This window comes from Sorex araneus, chromosome 3 (assembly GCF_027595985.1).
Source record: "Sorex araneus isolate mSorAra2 chromosome 3, mSorAra2.pri, whole genome shotgun sequence".
Classification (NCBI taxonomy): domain Eukaryota; kingdom Metazoa; phylum Chordata; class Mammalia; order Eulipotyphla; family Soricidae; genus Sorex; species Sorex araneus.
The window spans coordinates 24,200,032-24,218,011 of record NC_073304.1 but is presented as its reverse complement, the minus strand read 5'-3'; the positions used below and the strand labels follow the sequence as shown (position 1 = coordinate 24,218,011).

The 17,980-nt window shown below is 55.8% G+C and overlaps 1 protein-coding gene across 2 annotated transcripts in view; it reads right to left on the bottom strand.

Moving 5' to 3' along the window:
• Positions 1-3,467: 3,467 nt before the first annotated feature.
• The window catches only part of POMT2 (protein O-mannosyltransferase 2), a 40,802-nt gene continuing 26,289 nt past the window's right edge, over positions 3,468-17,980 (bottom strand). The window contains exons 11-21 of one of the 2 annotated variants that reach the window (XM_004610228.3): positions 17,578-17,647; positions 14,332-14,410; positions 13,441-13,592; positions 12,644-12,735; positions 11,291-11,367; positions 8,352-8,423; positions 8,125-8,184; positions 7,923-8,028; positions 7,149-7,289; positions 6,941-7,055; positions 3,468-6,358 (exon numbers count right to left, since the gene is read on the bottom strand). In XM_004610228.3, the coding sequence (XP_004610285.2) occupies positions 6,253-6,358; positions 6,941-7,055; positions 7,149-7,289; positions 7,923-8,028; positions 8,125-8,184; positions 8,352-8,423; positions 11,291-11,367; positions 12,644-12,735; positions 13,441-13,592; positions 14,332-14,410; positions 17,578-17,647 (1,070 nt within the window). In that variant the 3' untranslated portion in view covers positions 3,468-6,252. The remainder of the gene's footprint in view (positions 6,359-6,940; positions 7,056-7,148; positions 7,290-7,922; positions 8,029-8,124; positions 8,185-8,351; positions 8,424-11,290; positions 11,368-12,643; positions 12,736-13,440; positions 13,593-14,331; positions 14,411-17,577; positions 17,648-17,980) is intronic. The other variant, XM_055131218.1, reaches the window with a different exon arrangement.

The window sequence follows — 17,980 nt, the reverse complement described above, 5'->3', positions numbered from 1 at the left end:
GTAGAGTCTGAAAGAGCTTTTGCAGGCTGAAATGGATTGTGGCTGCGCCCCCTGCTGGACACACTTGTCACTCTGACGAAGCCTGCCGGGACTGAAGGACAAGGTGGGGCACCAGGGTTCCCGTGGACCACACGCCCTCTTGGACCGTCCAGCCCAGGCTGAGCTCTCAGCTAGAAGCAGTGAATGAGAGACTCCAGACACACACCCACACATGTCAGAGGAACCGCCCCACGGAGCCCAGAGAAACCTTTTGGGAGGAAGGTTGATAGGCAGCCATCTAAAACTGGCCAGTCCTCGGGTTGGAGGGATAGTCTAGCACGCACAGTGCTGGTCGTACAAGCCTGGGTTCGAGCCCAGCACCCCATAGGGTCTCCCGAGCACAGAGCCAGGAGTAAGCTCTGGGCATAGCCAGGTCTGGCCCCCAAACCAAACCGACCAACAAAGCCGAGGTTAGCCCAGCTCACCTCAAAAGAGAGGGCTGGAGGCACACTCTGGCAACCGCCACAGACCCCCAGCTGGGTTCCCCGGGAGGGAGTGGGCGAGAGAGGAAGAGCCCAAGACCCACCGAGAAGTCGCTGAGCTGCGTGCCGATAGTCCGGTGCTTCCTGCCCCGGGGAATCAGGCGCTTCTCCAGTAAAGGTAAGACTCCACGTTGGTCACCAGCATCCCCTGCCAGGGCAGAGAGGACAGGGGAACCCACCTGCTCACACCTGCGTGTCGGGGAGGGGGAGCAGCGGGGCCACCGGAAGTCAGGAAGTCAGGTCACCGGGATCGAAATGAAAGGTGACCTGTGTCTGCCTACGGAAGGTGTCCGCAGGTGGGAGCCAGCCTCTGCTGCTCCCTGGAGGCTGACCCTTTTCCTCTAGGGGTCTCCAGGCCCTCGCCTGCCCTCGGGACAGTGCCTTCTGTCTGGCACGTGGGGAAACTGAGGCCCTGTGGGAGCGGCCAGCCTCGGAGAAGACCCCAGCTCGGTTTTCAGAGGCAGTAGACCCTGTCACGGGTCAGCACCAGCACCAGCTGCAGGAGCCCAGGGTCAAGGGCACAGCCAGAGAAGCGGGTCAGTTGGCCAGGCACAGAGTAGGGGAGAAGGCTGGTCCTGGCAGCCCACACCTGGCCCTCACAGCACAGAGGGACAGGGGCCCCCACGGGGCGGACAGAGGCAGAAACAAGCCACACGCCCTGCTCTGCCTTCCCGGGCTCTGCCCAGATGCCACTGGCCGGACCCCGCCGGGCCCTCACTGTCCTGATGGGGTCCAGGAACTCCGGAGAGGAGAGGGAGTCATAGGCGCTGGCCAGCTGGCCGCAGCCGTACTGGGAGAGGGGCAGCAGACCCGGGTCCAGCTCGAGGGGCCTGTGGGGAGGCACGTGAGCCCAGGCCCTCCCCACCCCGAGGCCAGACCATCACACCCTCTCCCACCAACGCTGGTTTGCCTTTTTCTTCTCTTTTTTGGTTTTGTTTATCTCTTTTCTTTTCTTTTTTCTTTTCGGTCACATCCCACAGTGCTCAGGGCTGACTCCTGGCTCTGTGTTCAGGGATTGCTCCTGGCGTGGCTCATAGTGTCATGTGGTGCCAGGGATCAAACCTGGATGTGCCTGCAAGTGCCTTAAGACCTTGTATCATCTCTGACCCAGGACACTGATTCTTAGCCAACCTTGCAGGGACCTCCCCTCTCCCCTGGCTCACGGGTCCCGGGGGCCATCCTGGGAGGAACAGTGCCCCCCCAGCCCTCTCTGCACAGTAGGGTGGGTTTGGACTGGACCAGGAAGGGGTCCTCTACAGGAAGCGCCCCCCCTCCCTTGCACTCTCTCTCCCTCACCCTCTCCTACTCTCGGGTCAGAATCTCCTAGCCCCACTCCTGTCCGTGGTAACAATAGTATTTGGAGAGACCCATATACTTCCTGGGCATTGATGGCTTTCCGCGTGCCTGGTGGTGCTCAGGGGCTATGTAGAACCGGGGGGAGTGGGGAATGGGTCCTTGAGTGTGCAAGGCACGTGCCCCTGACCCCTTAGCTATCCCTCCTCAGCCCCTACTTACGTCTTTAAATAGAAGTTCAGGTGCCAGGAATCATACTTGCCACTGGGACCTGCAACTGCTCACCTGTCGGTTACCCCTCAGCTCGCCAGTCTGACAGCTCTGCCCCGTTTAGAGGTGCAGCTTCCCACCCTCATGCATTTTGCACACCTTTGGGTTCTCTGGGCCTACCCACCCCCTCAGCCCATCGTCTTCTCTCTAGTTTCCTTGGTATAGAAAAGGTGTGTGGTGGGGGCTTAGGAAACCCAGAACTCCCCACCTCTTGGTTCCAAGGATACGCAGTGGGTGGGTGTTCTCGGTCCATCTGTCATCTTTGTTTTTGGAGCCACATGCAATGGAGTTTAGGGGCTACTTCTGGTCTGTGCTTGGGGGTAATTCCCAGCAGTGCTCAGGGGACCAAGAGGCACTGAGGCTTGAATAGGGGGTTCCTGCATGCAAAGTCTGTGTTCAAGTCTGTCGAGCCTTTGTCAAGATTCAAGAGCTTATTTATATTCTTAGAGTTTTGGGGACACACGTAGCAGTACTTGGGGCGACTCCTGGCTCAGTGCTCAGCGGGGATGAGGAACATGTGGTCCGGCCTAGGCCTCTGGCCCAGTGTCACCAGCATCCCCTGCCAGGGCAGAGAGGATGGGGAACCCACCTGCTCACACCTGCGTGTTGGGGAGGGGGAGCAGCGGGGCCACCGGAAGTCAGGTCACCGGGATCGAAATGAAAGGTGACCTGTGTCTGCCTACGGAAGGTGTCCGCAGGTGGGAGCCAGCCTCTGCTGCTCCCTGGAGGCTGACCCTTTTCCTCTAGGGGTCTCCAGGCCCTCGCCTGCCCTCGGGACAGTGCCTTCTAGAACACTGTGCCTTCTAGACAGTGCCTTTTAGAACGTCTAGATCTGAATCAAGCCCATGGTCCCAGCAGAACTCTTCCTTCCTGTCCATGGAGCCCAGCGAGTTGCCCCAGCTGGCCTCCCCCTTCCAAGGACTCAGTTCAGTGGATTCAGTTTCTGTCTTGTAGGAGCTCTGGGCTGAAGCAGGAGGCAGCCTGGCATGTGTCTGGGAGGTCTGCAATCCAAAGCACAGACTGACGCGGGCACTTACTGGCACCCACCTGTCCAACATGTGAAGCCGGCTCTCACCTCCCACAGACCCCTCACTCCCTCCTGACACTGACCCCTCCCCCCGAGGGCCTCAAACTGCACAGGGGCTACAGTGTCTGGGCCACTTAGAGAGAAGAAAATGGGTCGATGCTGAAGTAAATCCGATCAGTAACCGACCTAAACATTCACCTTGCCTCCAGGGCAGTCCAGAGGATGGTGCTCCCCCTCCCCACCCGGGGTCTCTGTGGGACTTACACCAGCCCTAGACAGGTGCTCTCACGCACCCCTCTGCTCCTCCAGCCAGAGCGTCAGATTCAAGTAACTACAGCAACAACACGGCGTTCAAAATAAGAGTTATTTATTACAAAAGTAAACGGCTTCTGATTATGTCTGGAAAAAATTTTAATAGAAAATTTTAATGAATTTTAAATTTTAATAGAAAATGTGGCTCAAGAAGTTGGTTGGTGCCACCCCAGGGGGAAAGGGCGTTGTCCCTTCCACCTTCTCCCCTCAGTGGCAGCATGGTGACCGCCATCTTTCAGAGCCTATTGGACAGAGGTATGAGTTTGCAGTGGCGGGGCACACAGGGAATCTTGAGATGCAGGGGTGGAACCGGCACTGCTCCCTGCCCAGACGAGACTCCAAGTGGCCGCCCACGAACGGCTCCTCTGCTCCTGAACGGCCATGATCCCAGAGGCACACAAACCAATTTCGGAACCCAGCGGCTTCTGGTAGAAATCCCTCTGGACTTAATTACTAAAATACCAGAAATCCAAAACCGCGCGGCCACAAGATGCCCTTCATTATCAGTAATAGAAAACAAATTATCAAATGATGCCTTTTCAGCAGGTCTGATTGTTGGGGGAAAATTCCAAATAATAATAATAGCGGGTTTTCTGTCGAAACACTGAATGTAATCAAGAGAAAGTGAAAATCATCTGCTACACACGCAAGGCAGGGGGTGGGATGGGGAGTATACTGGGGCTCTTGGTGGTGGAACATGTGCACTGGTGAAGGGATGGGTGTTTGCTCACGGTATGACTGAGACTTAAACCTGAAAGCTTTGTAACTGTTCTCACAGTGATTCAATTAAAAAAAAAGAGTGGTTGGAAGTTGAGCTAACTTGCTCCACTGGCTGGTGTGTGGGGCACGTGACATTCCTCCTGGGCTCCCCTGCAGAGTGCCCCCCTGCCCTACCCAGCACCTTCCCACACCGGTGCCCAGAGCTGCATTCTCCCACGTGGGCGCTTCTCTGCCCACAGACGAGCGTCTGCCAGTCTGGTTCAGGAGGAGGAGGTGGGAGCGGGCAGACTCTCCGTTGTGGCCAAATTGGGAGTGGGGGGTGGGGAGATGAGCAGGAAGCCGCCTGCACTTTTGCCTTCACTCCTCTGCTCCTTCCCTGCGCCTCCTCTTTAGCAAGTTCCTATTAGGGGACACCTGCTCCCCTCGTGTCTTTGGGGGTTCTTTGCTGAGAGTGCAGCACAGAATTCTGCCTGTCACCTCCTAGACAGCTCACCCAGATGGCTGCCCCAAGCCAGGAGAAACCCCTACACCTGTGGGGAGGAGGCAAGTGCTCCACCTTGCACCCCCTTCCCTTCCTAAGTGCAATTAAGCCCAGCACCCAGACTGTGCTTCCTGCTTCTTGGGAGAAGTCCCTGGAGCTGTAGGCTGGGAGAAGGGAGGTCATCTGGCCCCCAGATCTAATTAGCAAACCTGTCTTGCGCTCAGTCACCGCATTTCCTCTATTAGCATTAATGACAATGGGTCTGAGGGCCCAAGCAGGGCCAGAAGCTTCCTTCCCCGCCACCCACTAGGGAGCACAGACTGTCCCTGGGACCAATTCCAGTCTCCATGGCAACAGCCTGCGAAGATGCTCTCGAGGGCGGGAGCTGAACCTGAGCTGGAGGGGGCTCGAGGGCAGACCGTGTGACAGTTCCATCTGTACATGAGACAAACGGGCTTGTCAGACACCAGAAGCGGGGGGCAGGCAGCAGGCTGGCCTTGGGCTACTTCCTTTCTAACCCTTTCACTTGGGGAGGAAGTGAGAGGAAGAGCTCTGGGCCTCTTGCCTGGGCTTCGGGGGGAAAGAGGAGTGGTGATGTGGTTCCAGGTGCCTGGGGTCCCTGGGTAAGCCAGCTGAGTGAAATGGGAGGCATACGAGGGAAAGGAAATGATTGCGCTGACTGGGGGAGGGGGCTCAGCAGGAGGGAAGTAAAAATGGGGACCACCAGGAGGTGACAGAGTATCAGCCTCATTGGCACCCCCGGGGCCCGGGTCCAAGCACCACCCGGCTCTGTGCTGTTTCGCATCCTCGGCTGCCGAGGAAAGGAGGCTCTGCCAGCGACGGGCCAGGAGGGGCGCACAGGGCAGACCTGGGCAGAGGAGCCGCAGCAGGCATGGGGAGTGGGGACCGTCAGGTGCCTCATTCTCCTCCGAGACTGGGGTCAGGGGCCGAGAAGAAGGCCGGCCAGCGCCTGCTCAGCACTCCGGGGCCTGCCCGCCCGTGGGCGCTGCCTGCGGAAGGAGCCCCGTGGCCCTGCCGCTCCCGTCTACTCCGCCCTTCCGAGGTGTCATCAGGAGTGCTCCATGCTCTCAGCCCTCTCGCAGGCGAGAGAATTTGTAACGGAAATTACAGATCCAGTGTGAAGGAATACCAGAAAATATCACTGCAGCCCAGAACTGTTTCTTGGGAGTTTATAAGATGCAGCTGACCCGAGGTGCGGCCATTACACACACACACACACACACACACACACACACACGCACGCACGCACACGCACACACGCACACATGCACACGCACGCACGTGCACGCACACGCATGCACGCACACACATGTTCGCACTCATTCCCGGCCACCCTCTCGTACTCCCTCTGCGTGTCACACACAGGGGAACACGCCTGAGGACAGGGTCCTCTGCTGAGCTGCCTGCAGCTGCGACTGGGCACAGAGCCGTGTGCCCGCTGCTGGCAGGATGGCTGCCGGGGTGCACCAGAGAGGGTCCTGGGCAGCAGCAGGAATCCACAGACTCCTCGGGCAGCGTCCTCCAGCGCTGGGGCAGTCCAGGGATGGGTTCGCCGCTGGCCGCCCCGGGAAGTCCAGGGCACTCAAGCTGGAATCCTCACAGTGGCCTCAAAAGTCCCACGAATCCAGCCACCTGAGTCCTGCCATGGGACTTCGGGGGTCCTGAGCGGGGGGACCAATCATCCCGTAGGCCAGAGGGTGGAAGAGGTAGAAGCTGCGAGAGAGAGTCCAGGGTGGGCAGTTGGCATCCAGTGGGCACTTAGCAGGGATGCCCAAAATGCCCCCTACAGGCCCCCGACACAGGCTCTCCTGCAGGAGCTCAGTGCACCAGCGCAGCCCGAGGGCTCAGAGGACGCCCACGAACCCGCGCTTGCCCAGAGGCCTGGAGAGAAGTGCCAGGGGGTCTGGTCTGCGCTGTGGCCCCATGCCCACCTCTACACGTGTCCCACCACCCCGGGCCTCCAAAGGCCAGTGATTCTTGGAGCAGCTGAGACAGCAGGCAGGTGGGGCAGAATGGCTGGCGAGTCTGGAAGAAAGACCACCCGTGTCCCCACATCCCGTCCCCAGCGCTGTTCAGGCGGGAGCCCTGATGACCGAGGAGAGGAGCCCTACCGGGTGAGAACCAAGCCCTGGGCAGCTGCACACTGGGGTCACCGGGGGAGTTCCAGGAACTGGGACTCAGAGCCGGGCCGGGCCCACTGGCCCTCCAGCCAGTGTGTGGAAAGCACCCCAGGACATTTGCGCCTCCCAGGCCAAGGCCTCACTGGGCCTTGCACGCCGAGCAGGGGGAGCTCACCTGTAGGCGGTTCCCAGGAGCAGGCCCGTGACGCCTGCCATGTGGACGCCCCGAGAGGGGAGCAAGGAGGCCAGGGCCCAGGCGCACAGGCGCAGGAGAGTGTCCCACAGAAGGCCTGGGGAGAGAAGCGGCCCCTAGCACCCACCAGGCAGCCCTGGGCACGGGGAGAGGACAGCAGCGGGCCCCGCGCCCACGGGCAGGCACTGACCTGTCAACATGCTGGAGAAGAGCATGGCGGGGAAGTAGTGGTGGAAGTAGAGGATGCGGCCCATCAGGAAGAAGGGGAAGTAATGGAGCCCCCAGCCGAGCAGCAGCTGGCCGCCGCCACGCAGCAGCACCCGGGCGAGCCCTGGGCAGGGCAGAGGGCACCTGAGCGGAGGCCCCGCCCTTCCCTGCTGTGTGGGCCATGGGGCTTCCCCCTCCCCGGCTCCCCTGCCTCCCCCGGGCCCAGCCCGGCAATCCCAGGGCGGCCGGGAAGGAGCCGGAGCAACTGGCCCCCGGGAGCCCTGACCGCTCCCTGCATCCCGAGCAGCCACACCCGGAGAGGGCTGTCCAGCCCCTGCCGAGACCAGGGTCCAGCGCCCTCTCTGCGTCCCCGGGCGGTGAGGCAGCAGCCATGGCGGAGGGGAGGGGGGTGATGAGGAAGGAGGGGGGAGGGAGGGAGATGTGGGGTTAGAGCTGCAAGCACAGGGGCCTGTGTGAGGTGACAAGTGTCGGGGGCAGGCTGAGACCCTGCAGGCTTAGGGCGGCCAGGCTGGACATCAGCTCTGTGACTAGGGAGCTCGGGCCCCAGGATGCGTTCTTGACCCCTCTGCACCGTGGCTTCCTACTCTGTGAAACTGGGGCGGGAGTTGGGGGGAAACGCCCTCCAGGCGGGCTGGGGTCATGCCCCGTGTCCAACACGACCCCCGGTGCCTGAGAGCTTCTCAAAGCAAAGGCCAAGGGACAGAGCGTGGGGCAGGAGGAGCCCAGGACACCTGACCTTCCACCTCCGCAGGCAGCCGCGCCCCTCTCTGCAGGGCCACCGCCACGACGCTCCCCGAGAGGAGGTAGAGGCCGATGCTCAGCAGGTTCAGCCACCACACCACCTGCGGGCGAGACGGGCGTGAGGCGGGCGCTTGGGGGGGTCGGGGGGTGAGGGGAAGGGGGAGCACTGCAGGCGCGGCCCAGCGGGCGGCACTCACCGGGTTGCCGAGCAGGTAGACCCGGAAGTCTGTGTCGTTGCTCCCGGAGAAGCGCAGGCCCTGAGAAGCAAAGCACGCGCCACTGACCCGGGCGGGGGCTGGGGGCACCGTCGCCTCCCCCGGCCGTGGTGGCCCTGCAGCCTCCTCCCTGGACATCCCGCTTCACCCCACCGCCGCCGGGGGCTCCCTGGGTGCCGTGTTCTGGGGTGGGCTCAGCCTGGGCCTACCTGATAGTTGATGGGCCAGTGCCAGGGTTTGGACGTGAACTCGTTATTCTTGGGTTTGAGGCCATTGTTCCCCTGCAGGAGAGAAGAAAGGCTGAGCAAGGGCCCACGCAGACTGGGGCCCACGCGTCTGACAGAGGCCAAGTGTCCTGCAGGGAACAACCAGGGGTCCGTTCTCAGCCCTGCCGTCTCCAACCAGCAGCCGCGCACGTCCCCCCAGAGACCATCCAGTCTGCACCACTAAGAGGAAGAAGGCACCCGTGTCCTCTGGGGGCGAGCTCTCGCCCCACCTTCCAGGCCCACAGTAAGGGGTCCACAGAGGGGCTGGGAGGGGCTGGACGGGAGGGAGATGTTATAAAATCAAGACTGACATTTTTCCCCTGGAGAGTTCGATTTTGAACAGAAACCCAGAAATCCTGGTGAGCTCCTGAACTGAGAAATGACTCTGGGCCAATGTTTCTCGGCCTTTCTACCCACCACCCACCGGAGTCTGTTCAGAGCAGAGCCCGAGCACTTCGGCAACAGGGCTACTGTGAGAGGTGGGCTCCTGAGGGCGCGCTGGATTCCTTGGGGGTGGCAGGCGTCACCCAGAGAAAGAGGCACTTCAGTCCAGCCTCCACACTCATCCCTTCTGTCCAGTCACCAAGGGCATCCAACACGCTATCTCGATGCGGCACACCTGACCTCTGCTCCATCGGGAAGGAGAGAGACCGGGATTCCGGGCACTAGCACTGGTGCCGGCTGCCTCTCGTGACACAGAGTACGGGCGTTTTCCTGGGAGGGGACAGGTGCTGTGAAGCCAAGGTTTCCAGCCTCGCACAGCTGACATTAGGGAGCGGCCCAGCCGTGGGGGTGAGGTGGAGGACCACCAGCATTCCTGGCCTGCACTCACAAGATGCCAACAGCATCCCAGGCCCTCAGCTGGACCAGCCAAAAACGTCTCCAGACGCTGCCAAACAGTCCCGGGGTGGGGAGGGGGGGGGGAAATCACTCTGCTGAGGATCTACAGTTTAGCCAGACTGGAAGGATGCAGACAGTCTGGTGGGGTGAGCCAGCACTCAGCACCTCACGAACACGACTCCCAGCGGGGCTTAGCATGTTTGTCCACACCCTCGCTGCCCCCCACCCCGTGGCAACCGAGTCCCTCTTACAGCTCCAAAGCCACAGTCCTCTGAAAGGCCTCCGAATGAAGGATGGGTTGTTCTAGAGCCCTGAAGCATCAGTGGAGAGGATCAGTTCCTTCAATGGAGCCAGAGTATAGTGCAGTGGGTAGAGTGTTTGGAGGTAGAGGCATAGTAGGGCATTTGCCATGTACGCAGCCAACCCGGGTTGGATCCCCAGCATGTCATATGGTCCCTGAAACACCCCCAAGAGTAGTTCCTGATCACAGAGCTAGGAGTAACCCCTGAGTATCGCTGGGTGTGGCCCCCAAACAAAACAAAACAATTTCTTCAAACCAGCACAGCTCAGTCCCGACCTGGGCCTCATCCAGAGCTGCAAGAAGCCAAGGCACCCTCATCACTGCATCCCACTCCGGGAGAAACAAGAAACGGAAGGAAGGGATCAGGCACTGTGTGGCCGGTGTTCTCTGTGAGGCGAGAGCCGGCCGCACCGCTAACTCCGGCCTCTCGCACTGCAAAAGTCTCCTTGCCCTGGAGTTTCTGTCACCTGGACTTGCTGTTCTGCCCACTCTCCTCATCCCGTCACCATAGCAGCTAGAAAAGAAAAGTCCCAATGTCCCCTGTCAAATGTAACTCTGCCTCTCAGATAAGGAAAGAAGAAGGAAAAAAGGAACTATTTAGACTCCGTCTTTCAGTCCTACCAGATCTAGAACGCTGTTCTGACTGACAGGCACCTAACTCGCAAGAGCTCTGCCATCAAATCACGGTGACAGCTACATGCAGAGAGGCAGGGAAGAAGTGACCCAGAGACTGCTGAACGTCAACTCACTGCCTCCTGAGGCGGAGAAATGACACATCTGGACTTTTTAAACGGAATCTGGTGGAGGAAGTCAACCCTGTTTACTGAGAACTGCTTATAAAATCACTTCCCAAAAAGGTCACTTTGACAGCAGCCCGCCGGAGGGACAAGTGACAACTGGCACCCCTCTCCGCAAGCCCCTGGGGGAGCGAGTGCGATTCTCACACAGTGACCCCGTAGCACGCGGCTTCCCACAAACCCCAGCCGCCGCCTCCCAGCCCCAGCTCTGCTGGGGAGCGCCTCCAACTTAAGGGGCAATTTTAAGTGACAACTGGGTCAAATTTTCTCAGTGTGAACATTTCTTCTGTCAGTTGTCAAACCTCTGACACCACGACTGACGTCAGCTACCAACAAGGGACTACGAGCGGTGAGTCTTAGAAAATCTTAGAATAATCATCCACGTCCCCAAACACCTTGTTCCTGCCGGGGCATGCACGAGAGCTGGCTGGTGCTGGGAGCTCACGACGCCTCGAGGCAGCCGACTCGAGCAGCTGGTCCCAGGCCACGCAGCGGGTGACCGGAGAGGCCAAGAAGGGCGCTAGCTGCAAGCACTGACTCCAAAGTTTGCCAGCAGCCTGGACCCCCTTCTCATGTTTACCTGTGCGGCTCCGGGCCAGCTCCTTACCTCCCTCATTTGCAAACTGGGGACGATCAGGGCCATAGAACTGTACAGTGAGTGAGTTAGGATATGGTGGAGCTCAGTGTAGTGCCTGACACGTCAGGGCTACGTGAGTGCTCACTGGCACAGCCAGCGCCACTGGTACCAGAGTCACCAGCACCTCCACCGCTACCGTGGGTCGGAAACAGCACTGCAGAGCCAGCTAGTAAGTGAAGACGCCTCCGCCACCCTCCACAAGGGGGCAGTGGATCAACAGCCTGAGGACGCATGCATTTGTGATCCAAAGTTGGGGACCGCCAAGAGCTCTATGGGAAGCCACTTCCTGGGCGGGGGGCTGCAGTACCCGGATCATCACCATGTGTGACTCCAGCAAGATCTCGGAGAAGCTCGGCTGCAGCACGTCCAGGCTGATGTTTGGCACTGGAAGAGAAATGGCAGAGGAGAACGCTGTTGTCAGTCTCTCCCCCTGTCCGCGGGAGCAAGCTGGCTGTCAGTGGGTGGGCATGGAGAGAAGGGGCAGAGCGTGGCAGGCGCTCGATCCTTTGCCCAGCTGCTCTGTGCTCATCAGGCATCGAGAAACACCACGGCAGCAGACATCGAGGCCTGCCCGCCCTGGGGTCCCACAGTCCCAGCACCACTGCCCTTCGCCGAGTTCCGGCCCAGAGCTGCTCCCCTGCTAGGAAGAAGGTGCGTGAGGACAGGGAGCAGAGGGGCTCATTGCCCACACAGCCCCTGCCCCCCCGCCCCCCACCACCTCTGGCATACTCCGTGAAGAGATGTTTGATTATAAGCGGCTTGTTGGTTAAATTAGGAAGTAAAAGGAATGAAGTGGGAAGTTGCAGAGAGAAGAAATCAAGCAGAGGCTTCCAGGGAGTTTAGGAGGACAGAGGAACCCACGGGCACACTGGCTTGAGGCTGATATCAAAGGGAAATGAAAATGAGCCTGGGCATCTATACCAGCTTTCTTCAGCTGTTTCACACTCGCAGATGGGCATGTACAGTCCGAGATAACGGCCCATGGACATGGACCCGGCAGTTAGAACCAAGGTGGCAGACTGGTGACTTTCAACCTTCCAACATCTGCGGGCCGGCAATGGTCTGTGGCCTGGCGCTTGAAGACCACCAGTCTGTACTGCAGGGATCAGCCAGGGGCCGGGAGAGCACTGGCGGGATGTGAGAAGGGCAGCCCTAGAGGGGCATCACGGGAAAGCCCCAGGCAGCCCTGAGCATGTGGGTTGGGAGAGGCCCGGGGAACAGCAGAGAGCAGAACAGCCCGGAGGGAGACAGGGACAGATGGACTATGCCCAGCCTGTGCCCAGTGCAGCAAAGGTAAAGTCAAAATAAAGATAAACAAAATAAAATAAAATAAGTCAAAATAAAGATAAAGGTAAAGATAAGATAAAGTCAGCTGCAGGGAGAGGCAAGGAGAGTGGGAAGAGGCGGCCAGCTGTGGCACCCAGCCAGGCAGCGGGTCAGCTCAGGGAAAGCTTTTTCCCTTCCCTTGAAAAGGGAATGGATGGGAATAAACAGGAGTGACCTGTCTGACTCAGACAAGGGATTCTTCCTGGAAAGGGAGGCGAGTGGCTAGCCAGTAAGATAAAGTGGCAGCAGAGTCTACGCAGGTGCGTCTCTCTAAGCCCGGTGTTACTTAGAAACGTCTCCCTCCCCAGCCAGCTCAGGGCGGGGCTTCACTCACACTTGGGGTTGATATGGTCCTCCACACTCCAGACGGAGTTGAGCGTTTCCTTTAGGTACGGACTGCAAGTCACTTCCAGCTGTTCCCAGCCCCTGTGAAAAGGAGGCGCAGGGGTCACCTGGAGAACCTGAAACCCACCAGAGAGGAGCGTGTCAACTGCCCCTGAATGCATGGAACCTGTCTCCCCTCCACCCACTGGTCAGGCTGCTTTCAACCTCCCACTTTAATACCCTCTGGCTCTCCCAGGAGCATGTTGGCATACAGCATTCCCATTTTATTTATTTATTGGGTTTTAGGCCACACCTGGCAGTGCTCAGGGCTTACTCCTGGCTCTGCACTCAGGGATCACTCGTGTTGAGGGTCGAGCCAGGGTCAGCTGCATGCAAGGCAAGCACCCTAGCCACCATCCTATTGCTCAGGCCCAGAATGTACATTTTAGAGAGCACAGATCCTGGGGGCAAAGAGAGGGTAAGTGGGTAGGGTACTTGCCTTGCAAACTGCAAAGTTCGATCCCCAGCACCCAAAAGGACCTTCTGAGCATCTCCAGGAGTGATGCAGAACCAGGCGTGAACACCACCAGGTGTTGCCCAAAAACAAAAGAGTGCAGATCCAGAGAGTGATCACACCTCAGAAGGTACAAACGTTTAACTGTCAGAACTCAGTGAATACCAGAGCTACCTGCTCCGTGATGCAGAAAACACCTGATGCTTCTTCCTCCATCTACCACGAAGGAGAAGCACACGAGGGAAAGGCAAACTCCCAGGACACCCCTGGGGCTGCGAGCCCTGGAGACTCACCACCTGGGCAGACTCTTTCCTGTAGAGCTCAGGACACAACCTGTGACCAGATGGATGAAGCGAATGCGACTTCTCAGCACTTTGATCCGGTTGCCAAATTTTCTGTTTATAACTTCAATTCGCCAAAAGTCATTTGAGTCTCCTGTCCCATTCTGCCACATAAATCAAGAAAATAAAATAAGAAGGCTTTTAAGTAACATGTCAGAAAAGCAAAATGGGTACTCTTTCAGATATCACCATGTCCTGAAGACTAAACTGGCCTCCAAAAGGTGAGAGAAAAAGACCACCTAGTGGACACTGGCCTAGCACTTCACAAAAAGAAGGTTCACAAAAAGAAGAGCGATTCTTGAACTCTCGAGTCCCATCTACACTTCACAGAACTAGAGTTTAGGTTCTACATAAATGCAGGTGTAGATGCAGACAGCTGCCTTTAAACCAAACTCAAGACCTGCACCTGAACCAACAGACTCATTTGCATCCATTGCCTTGGACATTTGTACTTTCTCTTCCAGAAGAAGAGGATGAAATTCAGAGGCTTAACAGTGTTACAATGTGGGATAAACAACAGAAAGAGGGCTGTACAAAATAGAGCATATTACTTCTGTGTTCAAAATGACATTAAGAGTCCCTACTAGTATTCATATTCGGCATTCATTAAGTGTCAGACATAAAAGTTACTATGGGAGGAAAGAAACAGAGACAAACAGACCCATAGGAGACTTTTCCCATGGGAATGCCTAGCTCCAAAGTTCCTAAATATGAAGAGTTTCTCTGTAGTTTACAATCCTTAGGAGCATTCCAGTAAGCAGGGGTGAATATATTCTGCCATGTGGTCCTGACCCAGGCCTTACAATTCTTAAGATTCTGTTTGCATTATAGTTGGTTACTTACTATGCCATAGCCAGTGACCTGATAGTGTTTCCGGGTCAAAGGTGCCTCGTGATGATGACTGTGCAAGTTCCGAGTGGTTCTATACATTAAAAAGAGAAGTGTCATTATGTTGAAAGAGAGAGAGATGTGTGATGTTCCTTCTTTTACTGAGGAAACAAAGAATGATAATCTGAATTATTAAATCAGTGGGTAGGGCGTTTGCCTTACACACAGCCGACCCGGGTTCAATTCCTCCATCCCTCTCAGAAAGCCCAGCAAGCTACTGAGAGTATCCCGCCCGCACGGCATGGGAGACCCCGGCAAGCTACCCATGGCGATATGCCAAAAACAACATCTCACAATGGAGACGTTACTGGTGCCCACTCGAGCAAATCGATGAGCAACAGGATGACAGTGCTACAGTGCAGTGTTATTAAATCTAACTCATCAGAAACCTTTTGTTTAATTACTCAGAAAAAATGTGCGGAGAATTGAAGAACTGCCCACCCCAGGCAGGATGAGAGTAGATGCCAAGGGGACCTGCAACAGGTGGGGAGGGGCAACACGCACGAGAGCCTGGAGCACTTAGCCCGCCTGCCTACTGAGGCAGGTATGGGGAGAAGAGAAGTTAAATTTGTAATCATGTATGTCCAAGAGAGGTAAACCTTCTCTCTCCTACTAACTCTGTCTACTCTCATCACCAACTTTAAAATGAAGTAGGGATCATGAGGGAACAAAGGATTTAATTTTGCTTATACTTACTTTGTGCCTATTAAAAATAACACTTTAGGAATTGGAATGATAGTAAGGGATTGATTCTCAGTACCCCATAAGGTTCCGTGAGCATGCCAGGAGTGATCCCTGAGTGCATAGCCAGGAGTTAAGTCCTGAGCACTGCTGGTCGTGACCCAACAAACAAAACAAAATTAAAAAAAATAACAATACTCTATAATAATAACAACAACACTCTAGTCCATAGCAATCAACACTCATTATAAAGATTTTAGGAAAGGCTGAGCAGACAGCTCAATAGTAGGAGGCCTTGGTTTGATCCCCATCACCACAGGAGTGATGCCTGAGCACTCAGTCATGAGTGATTCTGAGCACACCCCTTGGTATGGCTCTCAAAATAAAAATATAAAATAATATAAAAAGTGTATATATATGTATATATATACATACATACATATATATATATGTATAATTTCATATATTGGGCGCCGACACCGGCCAAACCCTTCGCGCTCTCCCGAACCCGGCTCACCATCTCGCCTTAGACAACGCTCGGCTCAGCACGTCAGGCGTGGAACTCTACGCATGATCCCTGCTGGAACTCTATGCGTGATTCCTGCTGGACATCAGGGCTGTTTTGCAAGATTTGGGCAGAATGGCGATGGCGGGGCACGGAGCAACAGTGGCGGCAGCTGCAGTGTTGCCGCCTGCCCCAGCCGGGCCGTTACAGCGCCGTCAGACATAGAGCCGTGGTGGCAGTGCGCACAGTGGGTCATCCACTGTGGGGTGCTGTCAGCCAACCATGGGGTGACCTGGGACTTGGCAAAGGCGTTCGACCTGGCACAGACCCTCCGCGATAGGGTCCTGCTTTGCCAGCTGCTCAACAACCTCTGGGCGCACTCCATCAACCCCAAGGAGATCAACCTGAGGCTGCAGATGTCCCAGGTGCTGCCCAGAGACGCAGGCAGGTGCGTGTTTATCAGTGTGCAGATCATTACAACATGCCAGTCGACCAAAAGCTTATATTCAGTAGACTGTATTATATTATATATAATATATATTATAATCGCCTGTAAAGGTGATTAGAGGCCGCCCCCAAAGCCACTGTCCCTCTCAAAGAGCCTGGCAAGCTACGTGACATACTCGATATGCCAATAACAGTAACAACGACAGTCCTCATTCCCCTGGTCCTGAAAGAGCACCCAGTAAGCCATCGGGCTACACTAACATGCGACAGGGACGAATGGAGATGTTACTGGCACCCGCTCGAGCAAATCAATGAAAAACGGGATGATAGTGATACAGTGATAAATAGAATTTAATAATAACAAAAAATTTAAGCATCCATAATCCTAAATAGAAGAAAAATCACTGTTCATTGCTGTGTTCACACATAATTAAAAGAAAAAACATTTTTAAATTTGTACGTGGTGATTCTAGATGCTGACCTTTCTACAGAGCTGCTTTCTGCTGGTCCCTGGACAGAGCGCACACGGGGACCCTGTCACGGGGCTGGCTGACATGCCTTCCCAAAAGAGAAAGCCCAGGAACAGGCCCGTGTGATCTCATGGCTTGAAGGTGTTGAACCCATCCAGCGGGAATGAACCGGGGGTTCAGTCTGTGAGAGGATGGACTGTTGGAAATCTGACTCAGTGACCCCCCACACACACTCTGCTGGTACTAAAGTCAGTCTCCCAGGCAGAGGGGAACAGAGAAGGCTTACCCTTACCCTAAGATTTTGGGGATTCCAAATTTGTGGGGTCACTGAATAAATTACTCCTTTGGATGAGCCAAGAGTTTTGATGTTAAAAAGTTCCCTCTTTTCTAGAGAGAGTCAAATCCAATGACCGAATCTCAAGACCGACGGGGTCACAGCTGAAGCAGCTGACAATGTCCCCCCTACTTTCTTGAATACCTCTTTCGTTTTGGCTTTTGTCTGCTAACACCTGTCAGCTCTCTGGTGCCTTTGAGATGTTTCTGCCAACATTTTAGTCATTTCCAGTAAGAACATTGGTTAAATAGGACAGTCTGTCATATTTTCAGAAAGACTCCTACATCTTCCTATAGACAGCTTCTACAGCTACAGCTTTAGAAGGCTCATTTTTCCTTTTTCCCTCTAGACAGGGGGAAATTAGAAGTACCCTCAAAGCTCCCAAAGCTACAACAGGCAGGCAGAGGCTGCCATGCTTCTTTTATGGATCTTATCAAATGATTCTCCACTCTGAGCACAAGCCTCGTGTCATTTCCTAGAGCCTCACCCAGATATGGTTGCTGCTTATTTTCAGCTCAGAACAATTCCTGCCCTGGTGCTCAAACCATGCAACTAGGTGAAAGAACAGAAGCACTTACTTTTTTTTTTTTCTTTTTGGGCCACACCCAGTGATGCTCAAGGGTTACTCCTGGCTCTGCACTCAGGAATTACTTCTGGCGGTGCTTGGGGGACCATATGGACTCTGAGGATTGAACCCAGGTCGGCTGTGTGCAAGGCAAACGCCCTACCTGCTGTACTATCGCTCCGGTCCCAAAAGCACTTACTCTTTGTGTTCCAGTCGAATGATGTCTCCATGTCTTACAAACTCGACTGGGATGGAGGGGTCTAGGGGATCTGTCAAGAAGAAACAAGACGATATTTGAAATCACTCACACTTAAGGTTAGAATTAATGAGGCTACAGGTAAGGAATTATAGTGCAATATGGTATGTGTTCAAAGCAGTAACTGTGTGGTGGGATCAGAGGGGCTCTAGCTGTCTCAGAGAAATAAATGTTCCAGAGATAATGCTTGAGAAGGCTCTCAAAAGTGTGTGTGTGTGTGTGTGTGTGTGTGTGTGTGTGTGTGTGTGTGTGTGTGTGTGTGTGTGTGTGTGTGTGTGTGTAGGGTGGGGGACCAGGGGGAAGAATTGTCAGGTGAACAAATGGAGAAAAAGCACAAAAGCATGAC